Genomic DNA, 26,932 nt, shown 5'->3' on the forward strand with positions numbered 1-26,932 from the left:
TTTTTCTAAAGTCACACAGTGATGGAGCCTGAACTTGAGGCCAAGTCTTTGTAGTTCCAGAGATCAGACTTGCCACTGTCTTGTGAGCTCTGCCTACTCCCAAGGATATCCCTGCTGTCCCAGGCAAAGACTGATCGTCCTTGGCTGGTGACAGAGTTGTGGTGTATTGGCCTAGAACTCAGGTCTTTCCAGTGTGGACTCTAGGACACTTGGCAGTCACACCCTCTCCCTTGAACTTGCTTTGCCTTCTCTGAAGAATGAGCAGAATGCCATCTACCTGGCAGGGCCTGGATTGGCCATTCTAACATACCCTTACTCCCTGGGATGGGACAAGTGGGTCTTTATGTTTGTCAGAATGAATGGAACTGACCACTGGCGTCCTGTAACTTTAATTTAATACAAATTTATCATAACTCACAAATGGGAAACATTTTTAAATAAAAATACTGCTGGGGGAGGCCCAGACTCTGGAGCTGAGGGGTTGGGCAGGGCTGAGGTTTACTCTTGCTCAGGGAAGGCCTGAGTGCATGGCCGTTGGGAGTGGGAGCCCCTCAAGTTCAGCTCTTCTGGCTCCTTTCTGATGGGTGTGCTGAGACCCCAAGTACAGAGTTGAGGCCTCAGGACTAGAAAGAAAGGCCAGGGCTTGTGAGAAATCAGTGCGATCTCGCAGGCACATTCTCAGGTTGCTGCTTTTAGGTAGGGCAGGGCACCTCCGGGCTCTGTTGCTTCGAAGCCAAGGTGGGATGGAGCCTTTTCTACATAGCAGACCTGGGGACTCTCCTGGACCCCATGGTCCCATGCTTAAGGTGAAGTCCTCTTGCAGGAGCGCTTCACGATGGATGCTGTGGCAGAAAATGCAATGGGCTTGCTCAGCTTGCAGGCTAAATTTCTTCTAGTGCCCTTTTTTGCATGGCTGGGGCTGGAAAGAGGGAAACTACATTTCCCAGACTCCCTTGCAGTAAAGGTAGCAAATCCCTTGTAGAAATATGGATTGGGGACCTGAGTTAGTGGAAGAGGCAGGCCTTGGGACATCCATTTGCTGGCATGGACGGTGGCAGAGGGGGCACAGTGCTGCAGTCAGCGGCTTCTGATACAGTGGCTTCCTGCAGGGGGGAACAGCTTCCCTGGTCATGACAGGATGAGTCTGGCAGCTGGGAATTTTTCTTGGAAATTCAGCAAGGACTCTACTGCTCCCTTCTGATGCAAACTCCCAGGGAGCTGGTAATGAATCCTTACCTAATTCAGCCAGCTAAAGTGGCTCTTGTTTCTGCAGCAGGATCCTAAGTGAGATAGATGCCAAGTCTGAAGGGGGTGTGTGTGTCTGAGCTAACAGCTCCTCCCAGTGCTCAGGTCCTGATTAAAATAACTGCTCCCAGCAGCCTTTCTGTACCCTAGCAGGTCACAGAGGCCTGGCCGCAAGGGGTAGCTGGACCAGAGTCCAGAGCTGCTGGGGACCTTTGTCATTCAGTGATGCTTGCTGTCCTGCAGATACCATTAGCTTGTGATCTACCTGGGTCTCCAGGGTGCCCTCATTCTGCCCTCAGATTTTGGGCAGGAAGGTGGTGACATGGTAACTCACATGTGGCCTCAACTACTCAGTGCCTTCCCACAGGCTACAGCATGGTCTCTGCTTTGTATAACAGTTGGGGAAAGTGGAGCCTTACAGCTCTTGGTAGAAGTGGGCGGGGGTTGAGAGGGGGGTTCTGTGACAACCCTAGGACCAGCTACTGCCTGTGTCCTTGGTGGGCTGGGGTCAAGGGTAAAATGACCATCACTAGCTTGGTCAGGGGCAAGACTTAGGCCATGAGACTTGAGGATTCTGTGTCTTTCAGGCTGCCAACTCCTGACCACATCTGACACATCCCAAGGCCAGGCAGCTGGGCAGGAGGAGACACAGGGAGGTAGTGCCCTTTCCCTGAGGGGCTGGGGATAAGGGCTGGGTGGGGACTGCCTTGAGGAGAAGCCATGTCACATCCTCATCAAGGTCAGAGCTTACAGAACTTTAATGCTTCAAGAGAGCTTAGGACTCGTGGAGCACGACCTCCGTGTCACACACAGGGCAACGGAGGCCCCAGGGCGAACAAGTGGCCTGAGGTCTGCGGGTGACCAGGCAGAGGCGCCTGGGCCTGGACCTCTGGTGTGCAGGCGGGGCTCCTGCTGGCTGCAGCGGCCTGGAGGCCTGGACTAGATGCGCACCGTGTTGATGCGCAGGGGCTGCACGTTCTTGCCGTTGGCGTGGCTCTGGCCGGGACTGAAGTAGGAGCAGAGCTTGCCGGGGAACTTCTCCCGGAAGGTGTAGAGCCAGGACATGTCGTCGGCATTGTAGAAGATGAGCAAGCCCTGGTCGTAGTCCAGGAAGACGCCCACCTTGTCCAGCTTGTCCCGGACGTTGAGCCGCGTCCAGGGCTCGGTGCAGGCGCTGTACTGGTTGCCGTCGTGCATGACGATGCAGTAGAAACCGCGGCTTGGCTGGATCTGGATGCTGCCCTTGCGGCTGGCGGCCTCGTGCGCCAGCCCAATCACCCACTGGGTCTTCTCTGCCACCACCACTTCCCAATAGTGGACGCCACTGCTGAAGGCCTCAGAGCCCAGCACCGACACCTCCACGTCAAAGCGCTTTGGTGAGTCCTGCAGGGGCTGTGGGTGCAGGTTCCCGTAGGCCACGATGGTGCAGTCATCAGACAGGATCAGGCGCTGGTGGGCAGTGCCAGGGTCTAGGGTCAGGGCAGCTGGCACTGTGAGGGATGAAAAGAGGGAGAGGTCAGCAGAGAGAAGGCTGTGGACCCACTGTGCGGTGTCTCCCTGCATACAGGATTCTGGGGGGCCCCCAGGAGGCCATTGATCTGCTGTGTGACTTCGAAATAAAAGCTTGTCTTCTCTGGGCCTCATCTTCCTTCTCTGTAAAAAGTAAGGGTAATGGCTAAGGTCCTTCCAGATTTACACTAAGCCTCAAGAGATCAGGGGCCATAGCTGCTTGGTCACTGCCTGATGCCCAGGGCAAGGCAGGTAGTGAGCACTCCACAAATATTTGTAGAATTAACGAGAATGAGGTCCAGAATTTCAGAGCTGCCAGGGAGGTTGGTTAAAGATTTTTCAGGTGCTACTGCCCCCTAGAGGGTAATGTGGGAATTTGTGAGGGTGTTTGGGTTGTCTCTGATAAGAGGGATCCAGGGACCACAGAATGAAATGACCCAGACAATCCATCACATCCCCCCACCAGGGATTTTCAAATGTCCCACCACACCTTCATGTGGATGAAGTATTCTTTATAATGATATGAAACTACAAACTCCACTTCATGTATAAACATGAATTTTTTTTTTTTTTTTTTTTTTTGCGTACTATACATACACTGTATATTTTGGAATACAATTACCAAACTCAGGGAAAACTGACTTTTCTTTCTTTCTTTCTTTTTTTTGTAAGGGAGATTGAACCCAGGAGTGCTTTAACCCCTGAGCCACATCCTCAGCCCTTTTTATATTTTATTTAGAGACAAGGCCTCGATAAATTGCTGAGGCTGGCTTTGAACTCACAATCCTCTTGCCTTAGCCTCCAGAGCTGCTATAGGCATGTGCCTGGCTGATTTTTTTCTTTTTTATTGAACCCAAGGGGCCCTACTGCTGAGCTACACCCACAGCCCTTTTTTATTTTTAGATGGGGTCTCACTAAATTGTCAAAGTGGCTTCGAACTTCAGATCCTACTTTAGTCTCCCAAGTAGCTGGGATTACAGGTGTGTGCCACTGCACCTGGCTACATTTTGTTTGTTTGTTTGGGACTTAACTAAGAATTGTTCGCTTTTCTGGAAAATACATCTCTAAGGGCAAGACCACTGATAAAAATCTGTCTATATAGGACTGCATTTGAAGCAGAAGGTGTTTTACCTATAAAGTGAGCACTGGAATACTTATGTTTTCTAATGTGGTTCTGAGTGAACTTCTACACGTTGACATATAAAATATTTTATTATAAATAATTTCCTTCTATTTTCCATTATGTGAGTGTATGTGTATAAATATGTGTATGTATAGTGTGCATATGTGGACACATACATGTATTCTTGAAATGGTGATGAGATTATATGATCTTTGTAACATTACAAATTATTTAATATGAAAAGTAGAAAATGTGCTGAAAAAGTAAAAAATCTCTAGTTCTAAGCCAATTCTTCCATTTGACAGGGGGAAACCTGAGACCCAGAGAGGAGTCAGGACTCTTCTCAGGTCAGCAGATACTGGCGGAGCTAGGACTGAGCAATGCCAGCCCAGTCCGGCCCAGCCCTCCCCGCTGCCCATCTCTCACCCTGCCCCACCTCACTCAGGCCCAAAGCCTTTGCCCCACAGTTCCCTCCCCTGCCTCCTCTTTGCTGGCATGACCAGGTTCAGGGGGCTCCTCTCTAAGGGCCTGTCCTTGGGCTCTTCCTGGTGGCTGGGAGTTGTGCTCCCCTGCCTCTGAAATTCTTGAGCCATGTCCACGGCCCAGGAGGGTAAGGACTGGATCCTCCTGACCTCGGCCCTCCCCTGTGTGCCCAGGGCTCAGCACAGGACCTGGCACAAGCCAGGCTTCTGGAAATGCTCACCAAACCAGGTTGACCCTGTTTTTGTTGGGCAGGTGGTGCAGGCTGGGTCACCTGCCTGTGGGCTGGCCATACCGGCTTAGCAGGTCTCATCTCAAGTCTCAAGAACTCTTGTCAAGACCTCTGTTGACTCTGTCTCCCCAGGGAGCTGATCAACAAGCCAGAAGGAGAGGGGAACCTGGGACCTGCTCCCCTTAGGTCCCATGGCCATTTCCAGGTCAGAGCAAGAGAGAGGAGAGGACATGCGGGAGGATGGGATCCTGCCACATGTTCCACAGAGTGAAGGACTTCACCATCCACGTCCCTCTGGCCTTCCTTATCTGGTGGAGCAGGGACAGGATGACATGGCTGGCACACTACCCCCTAATTCTGCTGCCTCTGTGGGCTGCGCACACACAGAGAAGTAAAATGGCTCATTGATGGTGACTGTCCTTGTTGGGAGTAATGCCCATCCCTGAACCACTAACAAGCCGACCACAGCCTGCAGCAAGCTCCTGCCACCATCTCTGTCAGGAATAAACTCAGCTTTGCACTTTCCTTTCTTCTCTCCTACTTTTGGGAACCTGAGGGCTCTATGCAAACAGTGAGCTCTGTGAACAGAGGGGTCAAAAAAAAAAAAATCTCCATCCAGGAGGAATGAGGAGGAGGAATGAGGAGGAATGATGGAGGAAGAGGAGCCAGGAGATGAAAGGCACTGGCTGTCATCAGATGAAGGCTTTGCCCACAGTCTGACTGGTCCCAGGGCAGCTGGTCAGAGCTAGAAGTCTCCTGCCCCTTGGAGTGTGGGCAATTCCCATAGAGGGGTGTGGAGGGAGGAGGTGGAGGAGTGTGTGGGTGGAGGGGGGCCAGGGAGCCAAGAACTTAATCAGATGCAGATGGGGTCACTCCTACGGGCAGAGGGGTGTCTGTGCAGAGGGGTGGGGGGGGGGCGAGTCCCTGCCTGGGAGACGGTGGCCACAGCTCTGAGTGCCCTGGAGAACGTGGCCCTCCTATTTGAGGCGTTTGGGATGATGGACCAGCAACAGCTAGAAAGGAGAGCTTGGAGCAGAAAGACCTGAGCGTGGGGGACTGGCAGGCAGGCCTGGGAAGAGCTTCAGACTCTCAAGCCTCCAGGGCCACATGGGCCACTCACTTCTGAGCCACGGGGAAGGGCTCCCAGGGCTCCCGGAGGTTCTGGGAAGGTGAACAGAGAGGCGCCTGCAGGGCAGAGGAAATCCTGATCCCCACCTCCAGTCCTGCAGGTGGAGGAGGGCAGGGCTGCCACTCTTTGGGTAGGACCCAGGCGAGGCCTGGCTTCTCCTTAGGGAGAGGTGCTTGGATCCCAGGGAGGCTTTTCCAGTCCCAAGGGCAAGGCCAGAGGGGGCATGGCAACACCTTCTCCCCCACTGGGAAGTCAGTCTCTGCCTGTGGGACTTCATCCCTCCTTGACCCTCGGGAGAGGTGACAGATCCTACAAAGGCAGTCCTCTGGGCTCACTATCTTACAGGTCGGGGCTCATTTCTAGGTCGTGGGACTCTGAACCTGTAAACACAGAGAGCTGAGCATGCGTCTTTGGTCCTCGAAGCCTCTCTGAGACCTCCAAGTCAAATGGCATTTGGGACTATGGAAGCCCCAGGAAATATGTCCTGGCCTCTGGTCGCCTACCACAAAGAAAGCCCTCCCGAGGCACGGCGTGACACCACCACTGGGCAGCTTGGCAGCCCCATGGCTTGTTTCTTTGTTCTCAAGGACAGCGGGGCCAGCTGCACAGGCCTGACAGGACAGGAAATACGTCAGCTCTTTTCTGCAGCCAGGCATTTAAAACCAGGCCTCAGGTCCCCGAGTCCTCCCACCTACTCAGCCTGCAGCTGCCTGGGCGGGCACCACAGAACATCTGCATACCTAGGAGCACAAACTACTATACCCCCATTTTCCAGAAGAGAAAACTGAGGCTCTTCGAGTGAGTTAAGCGATTTGCTGAGGTTGCCACCTGGGGTGAAGCAGCGTTAGAACGTGAGCTGACGTCTTTTCACATCATGTTCTTTCCTTCATGTGGCTCCAGAAAGCCTGTTCAGCAGGACCGAGGAACCATGAGAGGGCTAAGTACTTACCAAGTTATAGGATTATTGTCCCCAATTTTAATTTAATTCTCATGTGTAACCTGGGAAGCCAATGGGACTTTCCCTGTTGTATAGGTGAGGAACTAAGGCTCAGATGGGGATGCCCTGCCTTGGGTCCCCTGGTCAGGCAGCCAAACACTGGGACTCAAAATGACTGGTTCAGCTGAGCAGGAGGTGGGGAGAGGGCTGCCTGGGGGTGGGGTGGGAGTGGGGAGGCAGCAGGAGGGAGAGGAGCAGTGTCTGGTTCCTTGGGACAATAGGTGGCCTGGCCCTGTGGGGAGCAGGCCAGGTAGGGGAGGGCAGAGAGGGGAGGGCTTCCTGGTGTGAGGCCAGGGGTGGGTGGGGGTGGGGGGAGCTCGGGCAGGGGCCTGACAGGTGGTAGATGGGTTCTCCAGTGACCCAATGGGAAGCCAGGCCATAGGGGAGGGGCAGGCAGGAAGCTGCTAGAACTTGTGGGCTAGGTCCCTAGGGGCACCGCTCCATTTGGACATAAAGGGCTCTGGTGCTGGCAGAGGAGCCAGAGTGACTTCACAGGCCTCACAGACAAAGGAAGGGGCCCAGCCAACAGGATCACTGCTCTCTGAAGTCCCGGGGCCTCTGCTCCCGGTGGGATGTTTGGGGCACACAGCTGCTGCCTCAGCTTGACTGCAGGCACTGTTCGGCGGGGGCAGTTTTGCTTCCCAAGGGACATTAAGTCACGTCCAGAGATACCTTGGGTTGTTAAGACGGGGGTGGGGCTACAGCATTTAGTGGCTAGAGGCCAGGGAGGCTGCTAAACATCCTGCTGTGCCCAGGACTGTGCCCCCAAGGCCTAAAGTCAGTGGCACTGAAGGTGGAAAAACCCTGCCCCTGGGCAGTCAGCAATTCCCCACGTGAAGAAGCCCAGAAGGAATACTGTCATTCAGAAGGGGAAGCTAAGGCTCAGGGGAGGAAGGGACTTGTCTTATACTGTACAGTGAGTTCCTTCTCTCAGCGGTTTACTGAGCACCTATTATAGACTCAGCACCATTCTGGAAGCAGAAGTGGACTTCTGCTTCATTGTCTTCTTCATTCATCAACACATACTGACTGTGCTGGCTGCTGGGGATGAATCAACCCTGGGCCCTGAGCCCTCAGAGCTCACAATCTGGAGAGAGACAGCCACACAATGGTGGCCAAACAGTGGGACCAGGAAAGCTTAATAAGCAGGGCTCTGTGGAGAAATCCAGGAAGGCTTCTCAGCACAGGTGTTTAAGACACGAAGGAAAAGCAGGAGTTGGCCGTAAGGACTGAGGATGGTGCGTGAGGCTCTAAAGAGCGTGAGGAGGGAGAACAGGGCTCACTTCAGACCTGAAGGGGGTTCAGTGGGATATGGATGGGAGGATGAGGGGGCTCTTGAATGGCAGGAGGAGAGGCCCAGCCTGCCTCTCGGGGCTGACAGGGATACAGCAGGTGGACACTGAGGCTAAGAGCTCTCAGGCCTCCTGCACAAGGGGCTCCCCTGGCCTGCGGCTCAGGACAACAGCGGCTGGGATTCCTGCCTCCCTCCAGTGGCCCTCAATCTCCTGGTCCCTGTGGGGGGCTCCCCAGGGGTGGGAGCATGCTGTGGCCTCTATGCCAAGAGGGCAGCCCAGAACGCCTACCCAGGCTGCTAGGAAGTGGACCCTTCCTCCAGCTGTTGCCTCCTTTCCCACGGAGAGCAGAGAACCGGCTCTGAGCCTGCGTCACTCCCAGGAGGTCAGTAAGGACATATCAGGCGAGGCCTTCAGTCACCTGCAGGGAGCCTGGCTCTGTGGTCCAGCACCCTCTCAGTGACTGTCCTAGCGCTTCTCCATCCCTCAGGGACTGAACTGTGATTGCCCTGGGGTCGTTCATGCCCCTGCGCACCCCTACTCCTTAGCCTTCAGCACTCAGCTCAAACAGCATCTGTTGCCCAGCCTCCCGCCAACTCCACCCACAGCCTCCTGTTGCCCCTTCTGGGTGTCCATGGTACCTGGGAGTCCCCGGTCATAGCCTTGTCCCACTGGACTCTTGAGATCTGGTTGCTTGCCTTTCTCTCCTGACTCCTGAGGCTGTCTTGAAGGATTTTTATTGTTTGTAGAATTAAAAAAATAATCCAGACAGGTGGGAGAACTCTGACTGCCGTGTGACCTTAGAAAGACAGTGAGCCTCTCTGAACCTCAGTCTTCCCAGGTGCAGCTGGTGTATCAGGCTGGAGAATGGCTAGTGAGCTGAGTTGGTAAGGTTACAGGCTCTGGGGTCTGACCTGGGGGTCTAAAGGCTGGCTGTACCTTTTATAGGTTGTGACCATGGACAGGCTTCTAACAGCTTTGTGCCTTAATTTCTTCGTGAAGGTACCTACCTCTTAGGGGGAATTCCTTCCTTTATCTGTATCTCACCTCTCAAGGGCAGGTGCTGACCCAGGCACAATCAGGGGTCCTCACTGCCTGAGGCTTGAATCTGCCCTGTGGTGCAGCTGTGTGGTTTGCGGGAAAGCACTGACCTCCCAGGCCCAGGGTCAGCTCATGCACTAGAAACCTGCTTTCTCCTCTCTCTGCAAACCTCCTACCACCTCCTCCTCATCTCAGCTGACAGCTTCACTTCCCACCTCATTGGGGAGGTGATGCCATCAGAGGATGCTTCCTGCAAGCTCCCACTCTGCTCTGCTGCCCATATTCCACCCTCTCCAGGCTTCTGGAGATAGACTGTGTAGGCTCCTGGCAGAGGCCACCCCTCGGCAAGCAGCAGACCACGCCAGGGACGGTACCAAGGCCATGGCTTCCACAATTCTCTCCCTCTTTTTTGTATTTATTCATTTATTTATTTTTTGGTACTGAGGATTGAACTCAGGGGCGCTTTACTATTGAGCTACATCCCCAGCCCTTTTTATCTTTTTAATTTTGAGACAGGGTCTCCCTAAGTTGCTGAGGCTGGCCTTGAATTTGCAGTCCTCCTGCCTCAGCCTCCTGAGTCACGGGGATTACAGGTGTGCACAGCTTCTGCCTCTTGATTCTGCCTTTCTACTGCCTCTTTGCCATCAACCCATGAGTAGGCTGCTATTCCTTCTATCTTACAAAAATAGCCACTCAACAGTCCCTCTCCCTCCCGTATGTAAAGTTCCTTGAAAGCGTCGTCTCCACCTGCTGTTTGCACTTCTCTCTTGGATGGGCTCCAATCAGGCCTTTGCCCCACTGCGCCACCAAAATAGCTCTCGCCAAGGTCATGGATGATCTCGGTGTGGCTAAACCTGGAGGAGGGTCTGTTTGGGGTTCTCCCATGCTTGGTTCCGCAGCCTCTGCCACTGTGAACCACTCTTCTTCTGGAAACGCTCCCTCTGCCCGGCTGCCAGGACACCCCCAGGCTGCCCTCCTGCCCATCTGACTGCTCCTTCTCGGTCTCCTTGGCTGGGTCTCCTCCTCTCCATGACTTACAGGAACGCCCTCAGGCTCCGATGTTAGAGTGGCCCCCTCTCTCTTTCTCCCTACCCTAACTTTCCAGGCGACCCCATCCGGTCGATTCAATGGTGGCCATAGGCTGATGACACCAGGCCTGGCTTCCTCCTGGACTGAGGACCTGTGGTCTCAATGCCTTTCAAACATCAGCTCAAGGTGTTCAGTGGGCAGCACTGCCAACCTCACATGCTACAGCTCCACGCTTCCAGACACTTGGGCCAAAATCCTGTCCTCTCTGTCTTCCTCCTCTCACACCTGAGGCCAAATTTCAATGGCCCTTCAGAATAGATCCACAATCTGGCTACTTCTCACCCCCTTCCAGTGCCACCATCCTGCTCCAAGTCACCAGCATCTCTCACCTGGGTTATGCAATGGTCTCCCATCCAACTTCCCAGCCTCTGCCCTTTACCACCTTCTGTCGATTCGTAGCCCAATAGCCACAGGGGTTCTTTAAAACTTAAGTAGGCTCAGGTCACTTCACTGTCCCAAACCCTCCAATGGTTCCCTTCTCATTCAACATAGAATTCAAAGTTATAACCCTGGTCTGTGGGCCCTTATGGTCTGGCTACTGCCTCCTTCCTGACCTTTTCTTCACCCTCCCTCTCATTCACTCTACTCCAGCCACACTTGGCTCCTTACTGTTCCTTGAACATGCTAGTCATGCTTCTGCCTCAGGGCCTTTGCACTTGCTGTTCTCACTGCCAGGAGCCCTCTTCCCTCAGATACCCACATGACTCACCCTCCTTCCTTCAGGTCTTTCCTTCCATGCCCTCACCCTTATCTAAAATCTCTCTCCTATCAGCATCTAATGTACCATAGTGCACTATGTGTATTTGTTTTTTGTTTTACTTATTCACTTTTGTTTACTTTCTCATACCCTAGAATGTAAGATCTGTAGGACAGGAATTTTTGCCTGTTTTGCTCACTACTCCACCTCCAGCACCTAGAACAGTGTCTGGTGTGAGAAAGGGGCTTGATATGTACCACGTATATCCAGTGACTTGCTGGAGTGCCAGGGCCTTGGTACACAAGGCCCCCAATTGATGTTTTTTTTTTTTTTTTTTTTAAACCTATATTAGTGTGAAAACGATAGGTATTCAGGAGAAATGTTATTTCAAATTCTGACTTTTCCTCTCTTCCCAGGGTTGGTCACGTGTGGTATGACACTCGGGTGTTTCTGGGCAGAGGCACAAACTGGGGGCCGGTTAGTCACATGATCCCAAGGAGAAACAACCAATAATCCTCTTTTGGTGCATTGCTAAGGGGATGCTCTGCAGGTGAGCTGTTAAAGGCATCTTCACCCCAGATGGGTCACTGAGAGGTGACCCTGTCGTTGGTGAAGGAGCACCTGCAGCTCCCCGGGGATGGGACGGCCTCACGGGGTCCTCTGAGGATCCCTCAGGATGAGCAACTGCGCAGTGCCCAGCACAGGTCCTGGGGCACAGCAAGCTCAGGAAGGCACCCTGGGTCCCTCCCTGCCCTGCCCCCAGACTGTGTTTAGGACCTGGGGTCCGGCGGGCTAGGGCCAGGTGCTGCCTGGCTTCAGCCCACCAGAGACCATTCCTACCTGTGCCCCCCACCCGCCTGCCGGCCTCTCAGGGAGGGACAGGGGAACCTCACCTGGGTGGATGTCCTGGAACAGGGACTTCCAGATGGTGTACTGCAGGGGGCCCGTGTACTTGGAGGTCGGGAAGTCTTCGTATGTCAGGTTGGTCTCGTGGATTTTCCCCTTGAGCCTGGAAGGACAGCAGGAGAGAAGGCTGCACAGGGGACTGGGTTCCTGCCCGGTGTTGGGGCCCCATGGCCACCTTCAGGGCAGCTGGCAAAGGGTGAGGTCATGAGTGAGAAGGCTGTGGGACTCAGGTGCAGGTGCCTGCTTGTGCCACTGCCGACCTCTCTAGCTATTACCCTCAGTTTTCTCATCTATAAAATGGGCACTAGCTAGAACCTGCCTTCTAGGATTGTCATGAGGGTTACATGGCACAGTGGACAGAATGCTTAGCACAGTATATGGCTCAGGGCCAATGCCACGGGCATGAGGCTGTGACCAGTGTTGATCCCAATAACTAAGTATTATTACCAAGGGTGGCCTTGAAGCCATAGAAGCCTGGGCTTGAATCCTGGCTCCACCACCTAGCCGACAGATCTTGGCCAATTGATCTGGCTTGTTTATGCCTCAGTTGCCACATGTGTGAAATGGGGACGACAGTGATATGCTATATAACATAAAGAACATAAGATATAATACAGGTACCTACCATGTGATCACAGACATTGCTATTACTTGTACACTAATGGCAGAAAATATTAAACATAGAATAGTCTAGATGCATGGAGCCTTTAGCCCAAGCTCTGGCACACAGTAGGTCTTCCATAAATGATCAATGGAGACGTGCATGATCAAGTTCTCTGCTGACAACCCATCTGTCTCCACCACCGCCGCCTCGCACAGGTGGCACGTACCTCTCAGACAGGGAGGCCACCCCGGCCAGGAAGGTGTGCCGGTCAGTCTCTGCCAGCCGCTCCTGTAGGATCTGGGCCCCCTCCTGCACCTTGCGCAGCTGCTGGCTGTAGCGCTGGACCTTCTGCTCGATGTCGGTCAGCGTGCGGGCCGTGTCCGCCTCCAGCTCCTCCAGCATGGCCTTCTGCCGCTCTCGCAGCAGACGGTGCAGCCGCTCAAAGGCCTCGCCGATGGTGGTCCGCAGGCTCTTGGTGGAAGACTGCGGGGACAGTGGTCACGGGTTATGGCAGCGGGCGCAGATGGGGGGAACCCAGGAGCCTCATTTGCAGAGAGGGAGGGTGGAAAAGGCTGTGCAGGGGGCCTGGCAGGCACCCGAGGATGCCGGTACAGAAGCCCTGGCGTCGCGGGGACAGCAGTTAGTGTGGCCCGTTAGGAAACTAAGGCTGTGGTCCAGGTGAAACAATGAGTTTGTAGCAGGCAGAGAGGGAAGAGGACTCTGCCCAGATATCTGGCATAGAGGCAGGAGGGACAGGGAAGCTGGGGGAGGGAGAGGGGACACTGTGGAATGACGTCTTCAGTCTGGGATACTTTGTCCTTCCTTTTCTCTCTCCCTCCTGTGTTCTGGGGATTGAACCCAGGGCCTCAGGATTGTTAGTAAGCACTCTGGCCCTGAGCTACACCCCCAGCCCTAGTTTTTCTTTATAATGACTCACCTGTGGGGCTCAAGGGAAGAAGAAGAGATCACAGAGGTCAGAGAGCTTCATAAACTGCAAAGTGTGTGGCTGACCTTGGTGGTCACTCCTCTGTTCTGACACCCCCAAGACTCCCCCAGCTAAGGAACAAGAACTACAGTGAGGGTCTCTGCCAGGGCAAGTGAGCATGGACAGGTGGTTCTTGATGCCATGCAGGTATTGCAAGGCCCAAGAGGGCACGGGGCAGTGAAGGGCACTGGGCAGTGAAGGGCACCAGCTTCGGTGCCCCACAGCCTGGGTAAGAGTCCCAGCTGTGTCTCCAGCTGTGGCAACTTCAGCACTATCAGCCTTAGTTTTCCAACCCATGAATGGGGTAATGATTTCGCAGGGCTGTGGTGAACACGACGTGAGGGGTTGTTCCTGCCCCTAGGGACAGGGTCCCAGGTGTGGAGAAATAGCCAGGTTATTGCAAAGCGATTGATTCTAATGGGTATGTCCTGGGAGTCCCCAAGGGCAGGTGGCCCGAGGAAGCTCTAGGCACCATTTGGGGTCAGGAGAGAGGTGGAGGGAGCGGCCTGGGGAAAGACTGAGAGTCAGGCGACACAGGATGTGGCAGCATGTGGGGCCTGCCTCTGCAATTTCACTTTGCAGGATTCTGGCTGGCAGTTCTTGGAGTCAGAGACCCCACTGTGTTCAGTGCCCTGGGCTCTGTGGGAGGCTCCACAAAGGCTCAATTAGGGCCTGTTCCCTCCTGTGGTGGCTGCCCGCCTGCAGGAAGAGCTGCTGGCAGCTGGCCAGCCTCCCTGCGCATGCCCACCCAGCGAGCCAGGCAGACAAAGAGGGGATGGAGGAGAGCCTGGGGATGGGAAACCAGGCTGCCGCTGGCCTCCCCGAACCCCTCACCCAGGGAGGCTGAGGCTGCTGCTGCTGGGGGGATGGGATCTCCCTCCCCCTCCCTCTGGAGCTAACCTCCAAAGGCCCCCAGGCTCCATGGCCACCAGGTCTGGTTCCTCCCAGACCACTCTGCAGTGTTTGCCTGCTGACCACCCTCTGCTGTTGGAAGTCCTGGTTTGCATCCCATCTCTGACCGCTCCTCCTCTGCCACCCAGGTTTCTCGGGACACATCCAGGCCAGCTCCTTCCCATCTCTCCCTCATCTTTATCTAATGCTTACTGTTCTGAGGCTGGCTCCAAAGTCCATAGGGATGGCTGGGCCGGGCCTGGTGCAGGATCACTTTTCCAACTCTCTCTCCAACACATCCCTCCAACTCATTCAGTCCCCAAGTCAACTCCAGTCTTTGCCAACAAGCTCACTGCCAGTGGTCCTTCTCAAGTGCAAGCTGGGTCACAGCCCATACTGGGTTTAAGGACCTTCCCTGGCTTTGGATGACAGCAAAATGCTAAATATCTTAGCCTGGCATCCAAAAGCTCCTGTCAAGTTGCTCCCAGCTGACCTCCCTAACATAGCTGCGCGGCACTTCCGCATGCCTAGAACGACCCCTCCCAATCCATTATTCATTTGGCAAATTCCGACTCACCCTATAAAACCCAGCTTGAAAGCTACCCACTGAGAGACCTTCTTTAAACTTTTCAGGGAGTTAGATATTCCCAGAGCCTTTTATAAACTCTCTTAATACATTGTCCTCCACATTGTCTCCCCAACTTGTGCATGAACCCCTCCGGGGTAGGAATGGCATTTTTCTTTTTCTTTTAGTTGCCAATGGGCATTTATTTTATTTATTTCTATGTGGTGCTGAGAATCAAACCTAGTGCCTCCCGCGTGCTAAGCAAGCGCTCTACCACTGAGCCCCAGCCCCAGCCCCCAGGGCATTTTTCTCAGCCCTTTGCCCACCCCAGGGCCTGGCACGAGGCTGGAAGTCAGGGGCTACTTGAGGCTGAAGGAGAAAGGGCCATGATCATGATCACTTCACACAGCTGGGCAGAGACTCCATTTTCTTTCCAGAATGGGGATCCAGTGTCCCCAGGATAAAGAGAATACATAGAAAAAGAGGTGGAGGCAGGGAAAGACCAGTTCAGAAGTGGCACATCAGACTGACAGCCACCCCAGGAGCCCTGAGCAGGTCCCCTAGGGTCCTCCCAATCTATCCACTTGACTTTCACAAAGCCCTAGGCCTGCAGAAGGCACCCCAGAGACCTCCCAGCATGAGGCTGGAATGTGCATGGGGCTCTGCAGAACTGGGCAGTAAGTGCCCTGTTGGCCACTTACTAGCTTGTATGGCCTCAGGCTGGTCCCTCAACCTCTCTGTGCCTCAGTGACCTCACTGATAAAATTGGGATTAAAAAACATCTACTTCCAAAGTCCCCCTCCCTCCCACTGCTTTTTCTACAAATACAGTTTGTATGTCAGACACTGTGCTAGGTTTTGGCAAGTCCTGCTGGGATGGAGGTGACATTCTGTGGGCTTTGGTAAGACACTGAAGCAGAAGCACAGTTCTCAGCATGGAGGAATGTTCAGCCTGCTTTCGTCCTTGGCTGGGAAAGCCGCTCCCATCCCTGGTCCGCCATGCCCCCCTGGAACACACAGGGGCTTGGGGGAGCTGTGGCCCTTTTAGAAAAACACCCTTCCAAGAATGTATCACCCTCAGGGTCAACCAAGGAAAACACAGAACCCGAGGAGGGAGATCAGACAGGCCCCAGCTGGGTCACTGGAGGGGCGGGCGCCATAGGAAAGCAAAAGTCAGGCACCAGGTGAAATATGACCTCCAAGTCTCCATAGGCATTTCTTGTATAAATACCCCAGTCCAGACAGGAAGCAGGGCTGGGGGAACTGGAGGGGGAGGTGGCCCCACAGGACCCCTTAGAGGCATACAGATGGACAGGAAAGCAGGGGAGGAAGAGGTCAGTGAAGAAAAACAATAATGGGGGAGAAGAGAGGACAAAACCGCTGGTCGGGAGAAATGGACCCTCGAATTCCCTCTCATCCAGAGAGGCTCTGAGTTGCTTCTCAGCGTAGGGTACAGAATTACCAGAGAGCTGGGGAAACTGAGGCTGCAAGAAGCAAGGAGGCTATAGTTCTCTGACTGTTTTTCATCTCTTTCCCACTAAGGGGCTATACCCAGAGGCATTCTGGAATGTTCTCTGAAGAAATATGTGTCATGACCCTCCTGAGACCCCACAATGGGTTGGTGGCTATGCTGGGGCACAGATGTGTTTCTAAGGGCCTCTGTAAGCCCTGGGCTGAATTCTGGAGGCTCAGGGCATTCCCAAGGTTCCTTTCTGCCCCTAGATTTCATGTAGAGTCACTTGGTAAGGGAGGGAGGACTTCTAGTCTTGAAGTTCTGAATGGAGCCCCGCAAGATCCTCGCTGTATGGATAGGAAGAGTACAATTGACCCAAAGTCAGTGGTGGGACCAGAACCCACATTCTTCCTCTCAGGTCAAGGGAAAACTCCCCGCATCCCCAGCGCCGTAGCCAGACTGCAGGGTTTTGTACGACCTTTTTGTGTCCACATCTCTATGGCCTGAGAGCAAGAGGGGAAATGACACCAGGGCTGGCTGTGAGGGGAGGAAGAGATCAGTGAAGAAAAACAATAATGGGGGGGAAAAGAGGAGAATACCGCTAGCTGAGAGAAATGGACCCTCGCATTCCCTCTCATCCTGAGCTCAGGGTGGCTTCCTTGGGCCATGGGCATGTTTAATAAGGGCGGAACAAAAGGAGACTGGGTACATTTTTCTAGCCCTTCAGGATTCTGGAGGTTTCCGAAGGTCTCTATCTCACCCGCAACTTCCATCCACATTGGAAAGGGAGAAAGGGCCCAGCTCAGTCCCCTTGTTGTCTGGGGGTGGGTTCCTTGCTCCTAGTCCCCATCAATTCACTTTTACAGAAACCTCCCCCTCTTCCCTGAGGCTGCCTTTTACACCAGGTTCTGCCCCCCCAAGCCCCAGAGTGGACGGAGGCTCCGCCCCTTCCCTGAGATGACCCCGCCCCTCTAAGCCCCGCCCCCACACCCAGCTGGCTCACCTTAGTCTCCGCCAGCTGTCGCTTAAGCAGCTGTAGGGCCTCCGTGTGCTCCTGCTCGCTGTCCTGAAGGGCCTGAAGCTGCTCTTTCAGCTCCCTCTGAAACACACACAGGACCGGCTTGGGGGCTTGGGGGACACGTGCCCAGGGTATTCAGCGGTGATGGATGGTCCAGCCCTCCTAGACGCCAGGGCATTACCCTGGCTTTGTGCCCCGCTTCTGGTCAACATTCATGTGGATTGCTGTGTTTTCTTGGCACCAGAGTCAATTACATTTCAACCACCAAGTCCTGTAGGGTCTGTATCTTAAATGTCTCCAGAATCTGTTCCCACCTTTCACCTTTCACCAGGAGTTTTGCAAAAGCCACACACACACATATCCCCACTCTGCCCCTCCTGAGCTGCTGCTTCTGGGAGTAGACCTTTGGTGGCAGCAAGGCTTTGGGAAGCAAGGAGGGAAACCGGATAACTATCCACATTGAGCGCTCTCAGCTTGGGCTAGACACTTCTGTCGGCACTTGGCTTATTATTAATTCATTGGAGCTTCTGGGTAACCCTAAGCTAGGCACTATGATTCTACTTTTAGATGAAGAAAAAGGCACAAAGAGGCCAAGAAACGGGCCACAAAGCATACCAAGCATGTAAGGGTAAGGTCAGAATGATAACTAGACATCTGGTTCTGGAGACCATGATCTTGAAGCCAAGTGACATGTTTGCAACAGTGGTAACACCCAAGATAATTAAGAACAAATTTACGCTAGACAATACATCACCATTTGAAATAAAAACATGATCAGGATTACTTATATTTCCTTTGTCTCAAGTTCCAGTGTAGCTTAGCAAGGAATGGCTAATGAATGTTGGCCTTGTTTAAAATTTTGATATTTTGCTCATTATGAATTTTTGCATTAATTTTGATTGAAGAAATATTGCAGTACTGCATTGCCTATTATTCATGTGTATTGCTGTGTTTTTTGGCACCAGAGTCAATCCTGTGCCTCCCTCCCCTGACCCTGGCCCCAGCTGTCTCCATCATCCAACCCTAGACTCTCCTCTGGCCACAGTGAGCTTGGCCCTGCTCCTCCAGCACCTTGCACTCCCTCCAACTTAAAGACACTGCATTTGCTGCTTCCTCTGGCTGTCCCTCCACCATAAGGGTTTCTCACAGTGACTCCTTTGTATCATTGACTTATCAATTTCGTTGCCATCTCTGGGGGATCACCCCAGGGACAGTGGCATCTGCTTACACCTCTGTCACATCCCCAGCTCCAGGGTCTTCACCGTACCTCCCACTGCCTGGAATGGCCTTGCTTGTTGACTCACCTGCGTGTTTCCTTCAATGTAATGGGAGTTCCATGAGGGCAGGAATCTTAACTGGCTTGATTGCTGCTCTATCCTAGTGCCCAGAACAATTCCTAGCAGGGGCCTCAATCAGTATTTGCCAGATAAAGATTGGGATGATAGATGCTCCCCAGCATAGGGTCTAGCTGGCTGTACTTATTTATTTTTGGTGCTGGGGATTGAACCCAGGGGTGCTTTACCACTGAGCTACATCCTCAGTCCTTTTTATTTTTGAGACAGGATCTCACGAAGTTAATGAGGCCTGGCCTCAAACTTACAATCCTCCTGCCTCAGCCTCCTGAGTTGCTGGAATTACAGGCATGCACCACTGTACCTGGATGTCTGCACTAATTTGAGCCCCTAGCCATTGTATCATAGCCAGTTTTCTTCCTATCTGTCCCAGCTTCCTCCCCATATTAGCCTGTGAGTCCTCCAGGGCAGGCGCTTGATGCTTCCTTTCCCTGTGGCCTGTACCCAGCAGCCTGTACCCAACGGCCTGGCATTGAACTGGGGCTCAAGAAAGTTTGCTGTGTGAATGAATTTCCATGGAAACAGCCTCTGAGCAGGCCCTGCGGTCCCTGACCAGCTTGGGCTGAGAGGTACCAGGGAGGCTGATCTACCAGTTCATATTCATCTCCCGCTCAGTCATGTCGTCAGAGCAGGGAGGATCCTCAGCAAACATCTGGTTCAACTAATTTTACAGACTGGGTAGCAACCTGGGAGAAAGGCCATTACATGTGAAGGGAAGAATGTGAAAAACAAAATTATCTTTGCTTACTATTGCTTATTCATTTAACAACTATTTATTGACAGAACAAGGCATAGGCAGTCCTTGCCCACAGGGATCTTTCAGTGTGGTGAAGAAGACAATAAGCAGGAAGAATAATTTAAAAATCAAGATAATTACTAATTTGGTCTGTGCGCTAGAGAAAATAAAGAAGTGTAGGGTAGGGAGGAGAATTTAGCAAAGTTGGTCAGGGAAGGTTTTCAAAGGAGGTAACATGAGAGGTGACATTGCAGGATGAGGAGAGTCTACTCATGAAAACAGGAGTAAGAGAGAAAAATGGGAGCAGCATGTTTTGTGACCAAAGAGAGCTTAATGGCTGGATAGACACAATGGCTGGAACTCTAGCAGCCATCTCAGGCCATGAGGCACAAAGGTAAAGACAGAAGTCACAAGATGAAACTAGAAGAGTAGAAGAAAGACAGGACAGGCATGGTGGTGTATACCTGGAATCTCAGCAACTCAGGATGCTAAGCCAGGAAGACTGCAAAAGGGAGGGGCTCATCTTAGCAACTTAGACACCCTGTCTCAAAATTAAAAAAATTAAAAAGTCTTGGTGATGTATTTCAGAGGTGGCAGAGAGTCCCCGGGTTAGCTCCCCAATACCAAAAAAAAGGAAAAAAAAAAAAAAAAAAGAAAAGGCAGAAGTGTGGGTCCCTGTCCCTGAAGACTAGCCACACCATCACTAGACTACGTGATTTTTAGGACGGAAGAAAAGAGAAAAAGAAAGAAAGATCAAAAAAGCTCCACTAAGGTTTGCCAACTTCCATGGTGTAGATGCTCCCACCAGAGTGGATCTCAAGCTGTTGCTGTTGAGGTCACTGGCCGTGGAGTTGGGAAGAGATGGCACAGTCAGCTCTCAGGAGCAAGCGTGGCCACTGCCAGCGTGCCGCTGTCCTGAGTCTCTTCCTACGGAGTGTTTTAGGGAAGGGATGCTGAAAGGCATCCTCATGGACTCGCATTCGATCCGAGGGCTCCCCAGGCCCTCTCTGATGGCCTTGGGTTTATCCAGCTTGGGACACAGGCTGGCCGAGAGGCAGATGTTGGAGGAGATGGGCCCAGTGCTACAGTTCTCTCCCGGGGCGTCCCCATGGGCCCACGTCAGACCCAGCCGCCCAAGCAGCTCTTCTGTGTTTCTGAGAAGGGACACTGGAGGCCACGTTCCTCCCACTGCTCAGGATCTGAGGGACATGGACAGATTTCTCCTTGATTTTGGAGAATGAGGAGAGCTGGCCTTCCTCCTGGACCGCAGGAGCAAGAGAACCCTCATCGACCCATTCCATGTCCTGGGCCTCACATGCTGCTGTGTCTGGGATGGGGAGAGGGACGAGGGGCAAGTCCCAACCCATGAGACATACAGGAGTCAGGGAGACAGACAGGGACACAGACACATCACGGTGAACGTGGGACAGAGTTGAGAATCCGAGACCTGCTCTTCCTTGCTGAGGAGACATGCTTCCCCTCCCAGGGAGGGAATTTCTACGTTGTCAGGGAAGAAGGGAACAAGGCCTTAGGGCAGCGTTCAAGGCCCTTCACCTCGGGCTCCACTTTTCTCCAGTCTGATCTCTTGGTCCAGATCTGTGGTGTCCAATATGGTAGCCATGAGCCCCATGTGGCTATTTAAATGGCAATTAATTAAAATGAAACACCAGAAAGTTCATTTCCTTGGTCGCACCAGCCTCATTTCAAGTGCTCAATAGCTGCCTGGGCCGAGCGGTACTGCATTGGACAATGAAGATGCAGAACTTTCCAGTATTCCAGAAAGTTCTATCGGAGAGCACCAAGCGTCTTGCAGCAATGGTCTTATCTAGGCCTCTGCGTGCGCTGTACCCGCTGTCCAGAATGCTCACGCACTCTTGTTTTTCCCCACTGTGGGACACACTGTCGTCAGACACACCTCTGGGTGCACATTTGTGGCCCACAATTCATGTTAATGCAAGTTGACCTGTTCATCTTCCCTACCCAATTGCTGGCTCCTGAGGGATCCGGCCAGAGAGGTTGTCACACTCTCAGTACCTAGGACAGAGGCAGGTACAGACCAGCCTCAGGCTTCTGCAGGATGAACTGCCCAGGGAGGGGGCTGGCCTGGGTCTGAGCTCCCTCCAGAAAGGGTGGGAGGGGAGAGAGGCCGAGGGCAGGTAGCTCTCCCCAGGCGGGCCAGGTTCGGAGCCCGAGGGAGCCGCCCACTTGGGAAAACCAAACCCTAGAGCCCAGGGGAGGCTGGCTGAGCTCTGTCCCACCTCACCCCGGGGACCTTCTTCCAGGCAGACCTGGGTTGAAAGCTGGCTCTACCAAGCCCCTCACCAGCCGTGTCCCTGGATGTCAGGGAACCTTTCAGTGCCCCCGGTTCTCACCTGTCACCTGGGAATGGGGATATCTTCTAGGGCTGGAAATGAGGAAAGAGGAACCAATGTTCAGCCTTCCAGGGTGCGGAGCCTGGCAGCGCCCAGTGCATGGGGGATGGAGTAGTCACTGCCCCATACGAGGCCTCCGGTCATGCCTTCATGTCCTCACCCAGAGCTGTGTCCAGTGGCCCCTCCCTGCCTCCTCAGATGGCAAGAGCAGGAAGGGGCTGGAGGGACCATCTGGCCCAACCCCTACAATTGCCAGAACAGGAAACAGAAGTCCAAGGAGAGGGACTGACTGACTGGCCCCCAGCCACCTAGTTCTAGAGTGGGAGAGTCAACCGGAAAGTCTCCTCCCAGTAGAGAGGTCAGTCAGGAAGTAGGAACCTGCTGATAAACTCCTACATAACAAAGCCAACCCAGGGCAAGAACACTGAGACCATGACCACAGAAGACACTCAGGACCAGAGGTGCTGGAGTGGCTCAGGGTTTGGGTTTGAATTTCCTAGGCATCTCATCATCTAATTCTCATAACAATCCACAAGGTTGTTGCATTTATCACCTCCATCTCATAGAAGTAGAAATTGAGGATCAGAGAAGTTAGGCAGTTTGCTTAAGGTCACACAGCTAGTAAGAGAGACAAGGCTCCGAGAGACTCTAAAAATGCAAGTTCAAAACTGCTCAGCGTCTCTGCCTCCCAGTCAACTCAAATCAGAAATAATTTCTGAGCACCACTGAGAATTGGGCTTTGTACTGGCTACCATGGGCTGGAGACAGGGTCCCTGATGTTAAAGATTTTGCAAGAGCCAAAGAGAAAGAAATTTAAACAGGTGGAACACAAGGAAAAACAGGATGTGCATATGGGGGGTCTGCCAAGGATCCAAGCAACTGTCACCACTGGCTGTGTTTGTGACAGTCCCTCCATCTCAGTTTCCTATAAGTGAAGCTATAGTATCACCTGTTCAGTAGGGTTGTTGTGACCATCAGATGACTTAATTCCTAACCTGACATGATGCATAGGTTGAGTTCATTGGATCTAAGTTGTTATTATCATAATTATATGTGAAATGGGGCCTCAGAACTGGGGAGTGTCACATTCAGGGTTTGTCTGATGGAAGAACCAGGAAAGGCGATAGTAGTGTTCCTTCGAGTTTCCAGGACATGGAGAAGCTGTTCCAGGTGGAGAGGACTGGTCAGGCAGGGGCACACCTGGTGTGCAGGAAGTGGGGTTAGTCCTGGATGGCCAGAGCCAGGTAGGCGACAGGTGGGAGGAGTCACAAGCTGGAAAGGCCGGCTGGAGCTGGCTGGGATGGGACAGCGGGTGGAGGAGGCCTTGAATATCAGCCAGGGAGAGTGGGACTGGCAGGGCTCCATCAGAGCTGGGGCAGGGCAGGGGAGGACAAGGGGTCTGGGGAGGACACACCCCAGAGGGCCGGGTGGGTGCCCGTCCTATCAGCTGTGAGGTTTCTGGAGCTCCATCAGTTTGGCAAGACCAGCGTGGGGCAGCAACCAGGAGGGAGGACAGAAAGCCAGGCCTCAAGGCCCCAAGGCCAAGATCAGGACTCCCCCACCACAAGACACTCCTTTTCTTGTCCAGGGGACAAAACTGCCTGGAAGCCAGCCCAGCTCTGGCCTCAGGGACCCTTTTCATCCCAATGGAGATGGCATGAACTCTGGAGTTAGAAAACTGCATTTGAATCTGGACTGTATGAACTTGAACAAATCACTTCTTCCCTTCCTGGGGCCAGCCTCCAAGGGCCTTCTCTATACATTGAGGATAAGAGCCTGGCAGGGTTGTAATGAGGGCTCCTGAGAGGACCAGATGCGCGGTGACAGGGCCCAGCGAGTGCTGGTACCCTCCTGTCTCCAAGCCTGGGCACTGCTCTCTCTTCTCCTCCCCCACCCGAGGATGCCACAAATCTGAACAAGGCAAAGTGGACTTGCGTCTTCCTCCTCTCCCGGCCCCCATCTCTCACCTCTACCTGAGGCCCCGAGGCCCTGTTCCTCTGGACAGATGTGAGTTCTTCTATTGCTTCTTGGAGACCAGACCCTCCCTGGGCCCTCTGGAGCTACACAGTCCCTGGAAACACCTGGCTGTTCCCCTGCTCCAGGGTCTCTACCATGCACACCGCCCAAGGGTGCAGATCGGACAGGCCACATGTACCTGCTCAAACCTGTCCCCAGCTTCCCTGCCTTTCCAGGGTGTGTGTGTGTGCACGCGTGCGTGTGCACAAGTTCAAGGCCTTTCCTGAGTTGGTTAAGCCTCTCTTTCTCACTCTTACTCTTCTCCCCCTCCTAGAGCCACAATGACCCATCTGAATGTGTTCCTGGTCAGACTCATACCTGAGTTCAACTTCCAGCCTCAATGGCATTTAGTGACCGTATGACCTTAGGCACAGTATTAGAACCTCAGTTTACTCATTTGTGAAATGGGGCAATGATACACACCTCATAGGTTTGCTGTGAGGTGAGAGAGGGAGGCTGGGGGGAGAAAGAAAACCTGCCTGTCTGCCAGGGCACTGAGGGCCTGTAGTCTGTGCCCAGGCCATGGTGGCTGTGGAGGGTGCCATTCCCGCTACCCATAGCCTCTTTGCTCCCTGGCCTGAAGCACTTGGCACATCCGCTAAGAATCAACTGGGAAAGCTCAGTTATAGTGACCTACCAGTTCACAGGCCTGTCCCAGAGCCCCAGCAGGGCCAGGTCTCCTGCAGCCCTGCCCTGGACCTGGCACGGGGCTGGCTCTCAGCCAGCACAGAAGTGTATTGGCCAAAAGAATTATTAAGTGAATCTCTGAATCCAAGATGGAATCCACTTCTGAGTCCCCCACGCCCACCCTCAGCCTTCAGACAGAGTGCAAGGGTGGGATGGCAAACGATGCTGTAAGTGAGGTAGGAGCTAAGCCCTGGTCCTGCCTTGGCAACCAGCTTCCCCATCTACGTACAGGGAAGAGGGTCAGCCAGGTGGCTTCTGAGGCTCTTCCCCTTTTGAATGCTCCCTGAGAGGGTTGGAGTGCTGGTGAGGAGGGGGAGCTGTGAGTCTGACAGAGCCAGGCTGGATCCCAGCTCTTCCTCCTGCTGGCAGTGAGATCTCCACTCTAGACCTCAGTATCTGCATCTGTGGAATGGACGGATCCTCATCCCACTCAGGATACAGAGAAAGGAAAAGGACTTGCCTTAGGAGGAAATGCCTGTTACACAGCCCCTGGCACATAGTAGATGCTCACTAAACTTTATTTTATAAAGTTGTTTTACGGTTGTCACCAGATCCTTTTCTTTCTATAAAATAAGCATCTTGGGGTCCTAACCTAAACTTCAACCCTAAGTTTTTACACTGGCCTGTGCTCAGCCTGGCCCAACTGGTCATTCCTGGCTGTCCAGACACCTGTGGGAAGTGGAGATGCCAACAGCCAGCCCTGCATTTGACCCCCAGTCAGCCTCACCCACACGGAGGCTACACTTTGCACATAAATCCTGCCCTGTCCTGGGAAAAGTGATGGCAGAAGCTGCTTCCCCAGGATACAGACAGCGCAACTGCCTCCCACAACTTACAGGCCTTCCCATCTGTCATTTCTTTGGCTAGGTAGCAACTCTCTCCTCCGCATAGGAAGTGGACAGTCCCCTTGTTCTTTCCATTTCTCAGGTTGGGGAAAAGGGTACAGAGGCCGTGCCTTCTGTGCCACAGGAAGAAGCCAGAGCCCAAATTGGATCCCTGTGCCCTAACCCTGCTCCCTACTCGTGGGGCTGTGTTGGCAGCTCTGAATCACCACACCCAGCCTGTCAGGCTCCCATCCAGGGCCTGGCCCCTTCGCTGGCATAAAGGAGGCCTTGGGAAAGGCTCCAGTGGCCACAGGAGGCCTGGAGGGGGTGGCTAAGATGAATCGGATCCCCTCTCTGGGGGTCAGGAAACTGAGACGGCCAGAGAGCCGGATGCCAGGCCTGACCAGGATGACATCCTAGCCACCTGCCCTTGAGGTGTCAAGCTGGCGCCAACAGACAGTCCCGCCGAGCCTGGTCCTGTGCTGAGTGCTCTCAATACAAAGCCAGGCGGGATGGATGGGAGGTAATTCCCAGGCTCTCGGAGGCAGCACAGATGCTGTACATGGCTCAGTCAGGCTACTCTCAAATTCTGGCCTTGCCATTTACCAGCTGGGTGACCAAACAAGTCACTTGATTTCTTTGAGCCCCTGTTTCCTTATCTGTAAAAAAGAATAAATAACAACAGAACACACCCAACAGGGGGTTATGAAGATTAAATGAAGTACTGTTAATAGGGTTTTTTTTTTTTTTTAAGCACCAAGTCTTTGGGGATCTCCCTGCCCTACTTTGCTCTGTGGACCAGGTGCTCAGCAGTGGTGGAAAAAGAAAAGGAAAGAAAAACAAAATCCACTAACATACCAACATACACACTCATGTTACGTAAAAGTTCTGCACAACTATACAGTAATTCTAGCCATATTTCCCGCCTTGGTAGAGTTAGCAGACATTTTAACTTTTCAATTATAGTGCTCCAATTCCCACGCATATTTTGTCATCAGAATGAATAAAGATATTTTGAAATTGTGCCTAGTGTGCCAGGCACAGTGTGGGCACAGAGAATCCCTAACATGACATCCTTCCAGGAATGCCATCCTATCCCCATGTTACAGGTGACCCTTGGAGGTTTAGAGAAGCAAAGTGACTTAATTAAGGACATGTAGTATGCCAGGATCTAAGCCCTGGACTCTGGAATATACAGCGATTCTGCCTAGCAGGTCAAGGTGGGAAAAAGCTGCACAGGGCAGGTGATATTTGGGCTGAATCGGGAAGGCTAAGTGGGATGTCTAGGGTTCTCAATCTGGGGTGATTCTGACCCCAGGAGACTCTGGTCAATGTCTGGAAGCATTTTTTTTAATATTTATTTTTTGTAGTTGTACCCAAATAATTTTTATTTATTTTTATGTGATGCTGAGGATTGAACCCAGGGCCTTGCACATGTGAGGCGAGTGCTCTACCGCTGAGCCATAACCCCAGCCCTGGAAACATTTTTGGTTGTCATAACTTGGAGGGAGAGTGTTGTACTGGTACCTATTGGGTGGACACAAGTAACCCTGCATAACAAAAAGGCTTAGGTACAATGTAATGTACTTATAGCTGTCACTTATTGAGTCTCCCATGTGCCAATTCAGTACTGAATTCTTATAAACATCATCTTATTTAATCTTTTATTTGGTGGGGGGAGTGTACAAGG

The 26,932-nt window shown here is 53.0% G+C and overlaps 1 protein-coding gene across 1 annotated transcript in view; it reads right to left on the minus strand.

Annotated features, from left to right (window-relative positions):
* Positions 1–419: 419 nt before the first annotated feature.
* The window catches only part of Trim62 (tripartite motif containing 62), a 30,929-nt gene continuing 4,416 nt past the window's right edge, over positions 420–26,932 (minus strand). The window contains exons 2-5 of the mRNA XM_026406837.2: positions 17,241–17,336; positions 12,571–12,827; positions 11,728–11,843; positions 420–2,735 (exon numbers count right to left, since the gene is read on the minus strand). Coding sequence (XP_026262622.2) covers positions 2,185–2,735; positions 11,728–11,843; positions 12,571–12,827; positions 17,241–17,336 — 1,020 coding nt within the window. The 3' untranslated portion in view covers positions 420–2,184. The remainder of the gene's footprint in view (positions 2,736–11,727; positions 11,844–12,570; positions 12,828–17,240; positions 17,337–26,932) is intronic.

This window comes from Urocitellus parryii, chromosome 11, assembly GCF_045843805.1.
Source record: "Urocitellus parryii isolate mUroPar1 chromosome 11, mUroPar1.hap1, whole genome shotgun sequence".
Taxonomy (NCBI): domain Eukaryota; kingdom Metazoa; phylum Chordata; class Mammalia; order Rodentia; family Sciuridae; genus Urocitellus; species Urocitellus parryii.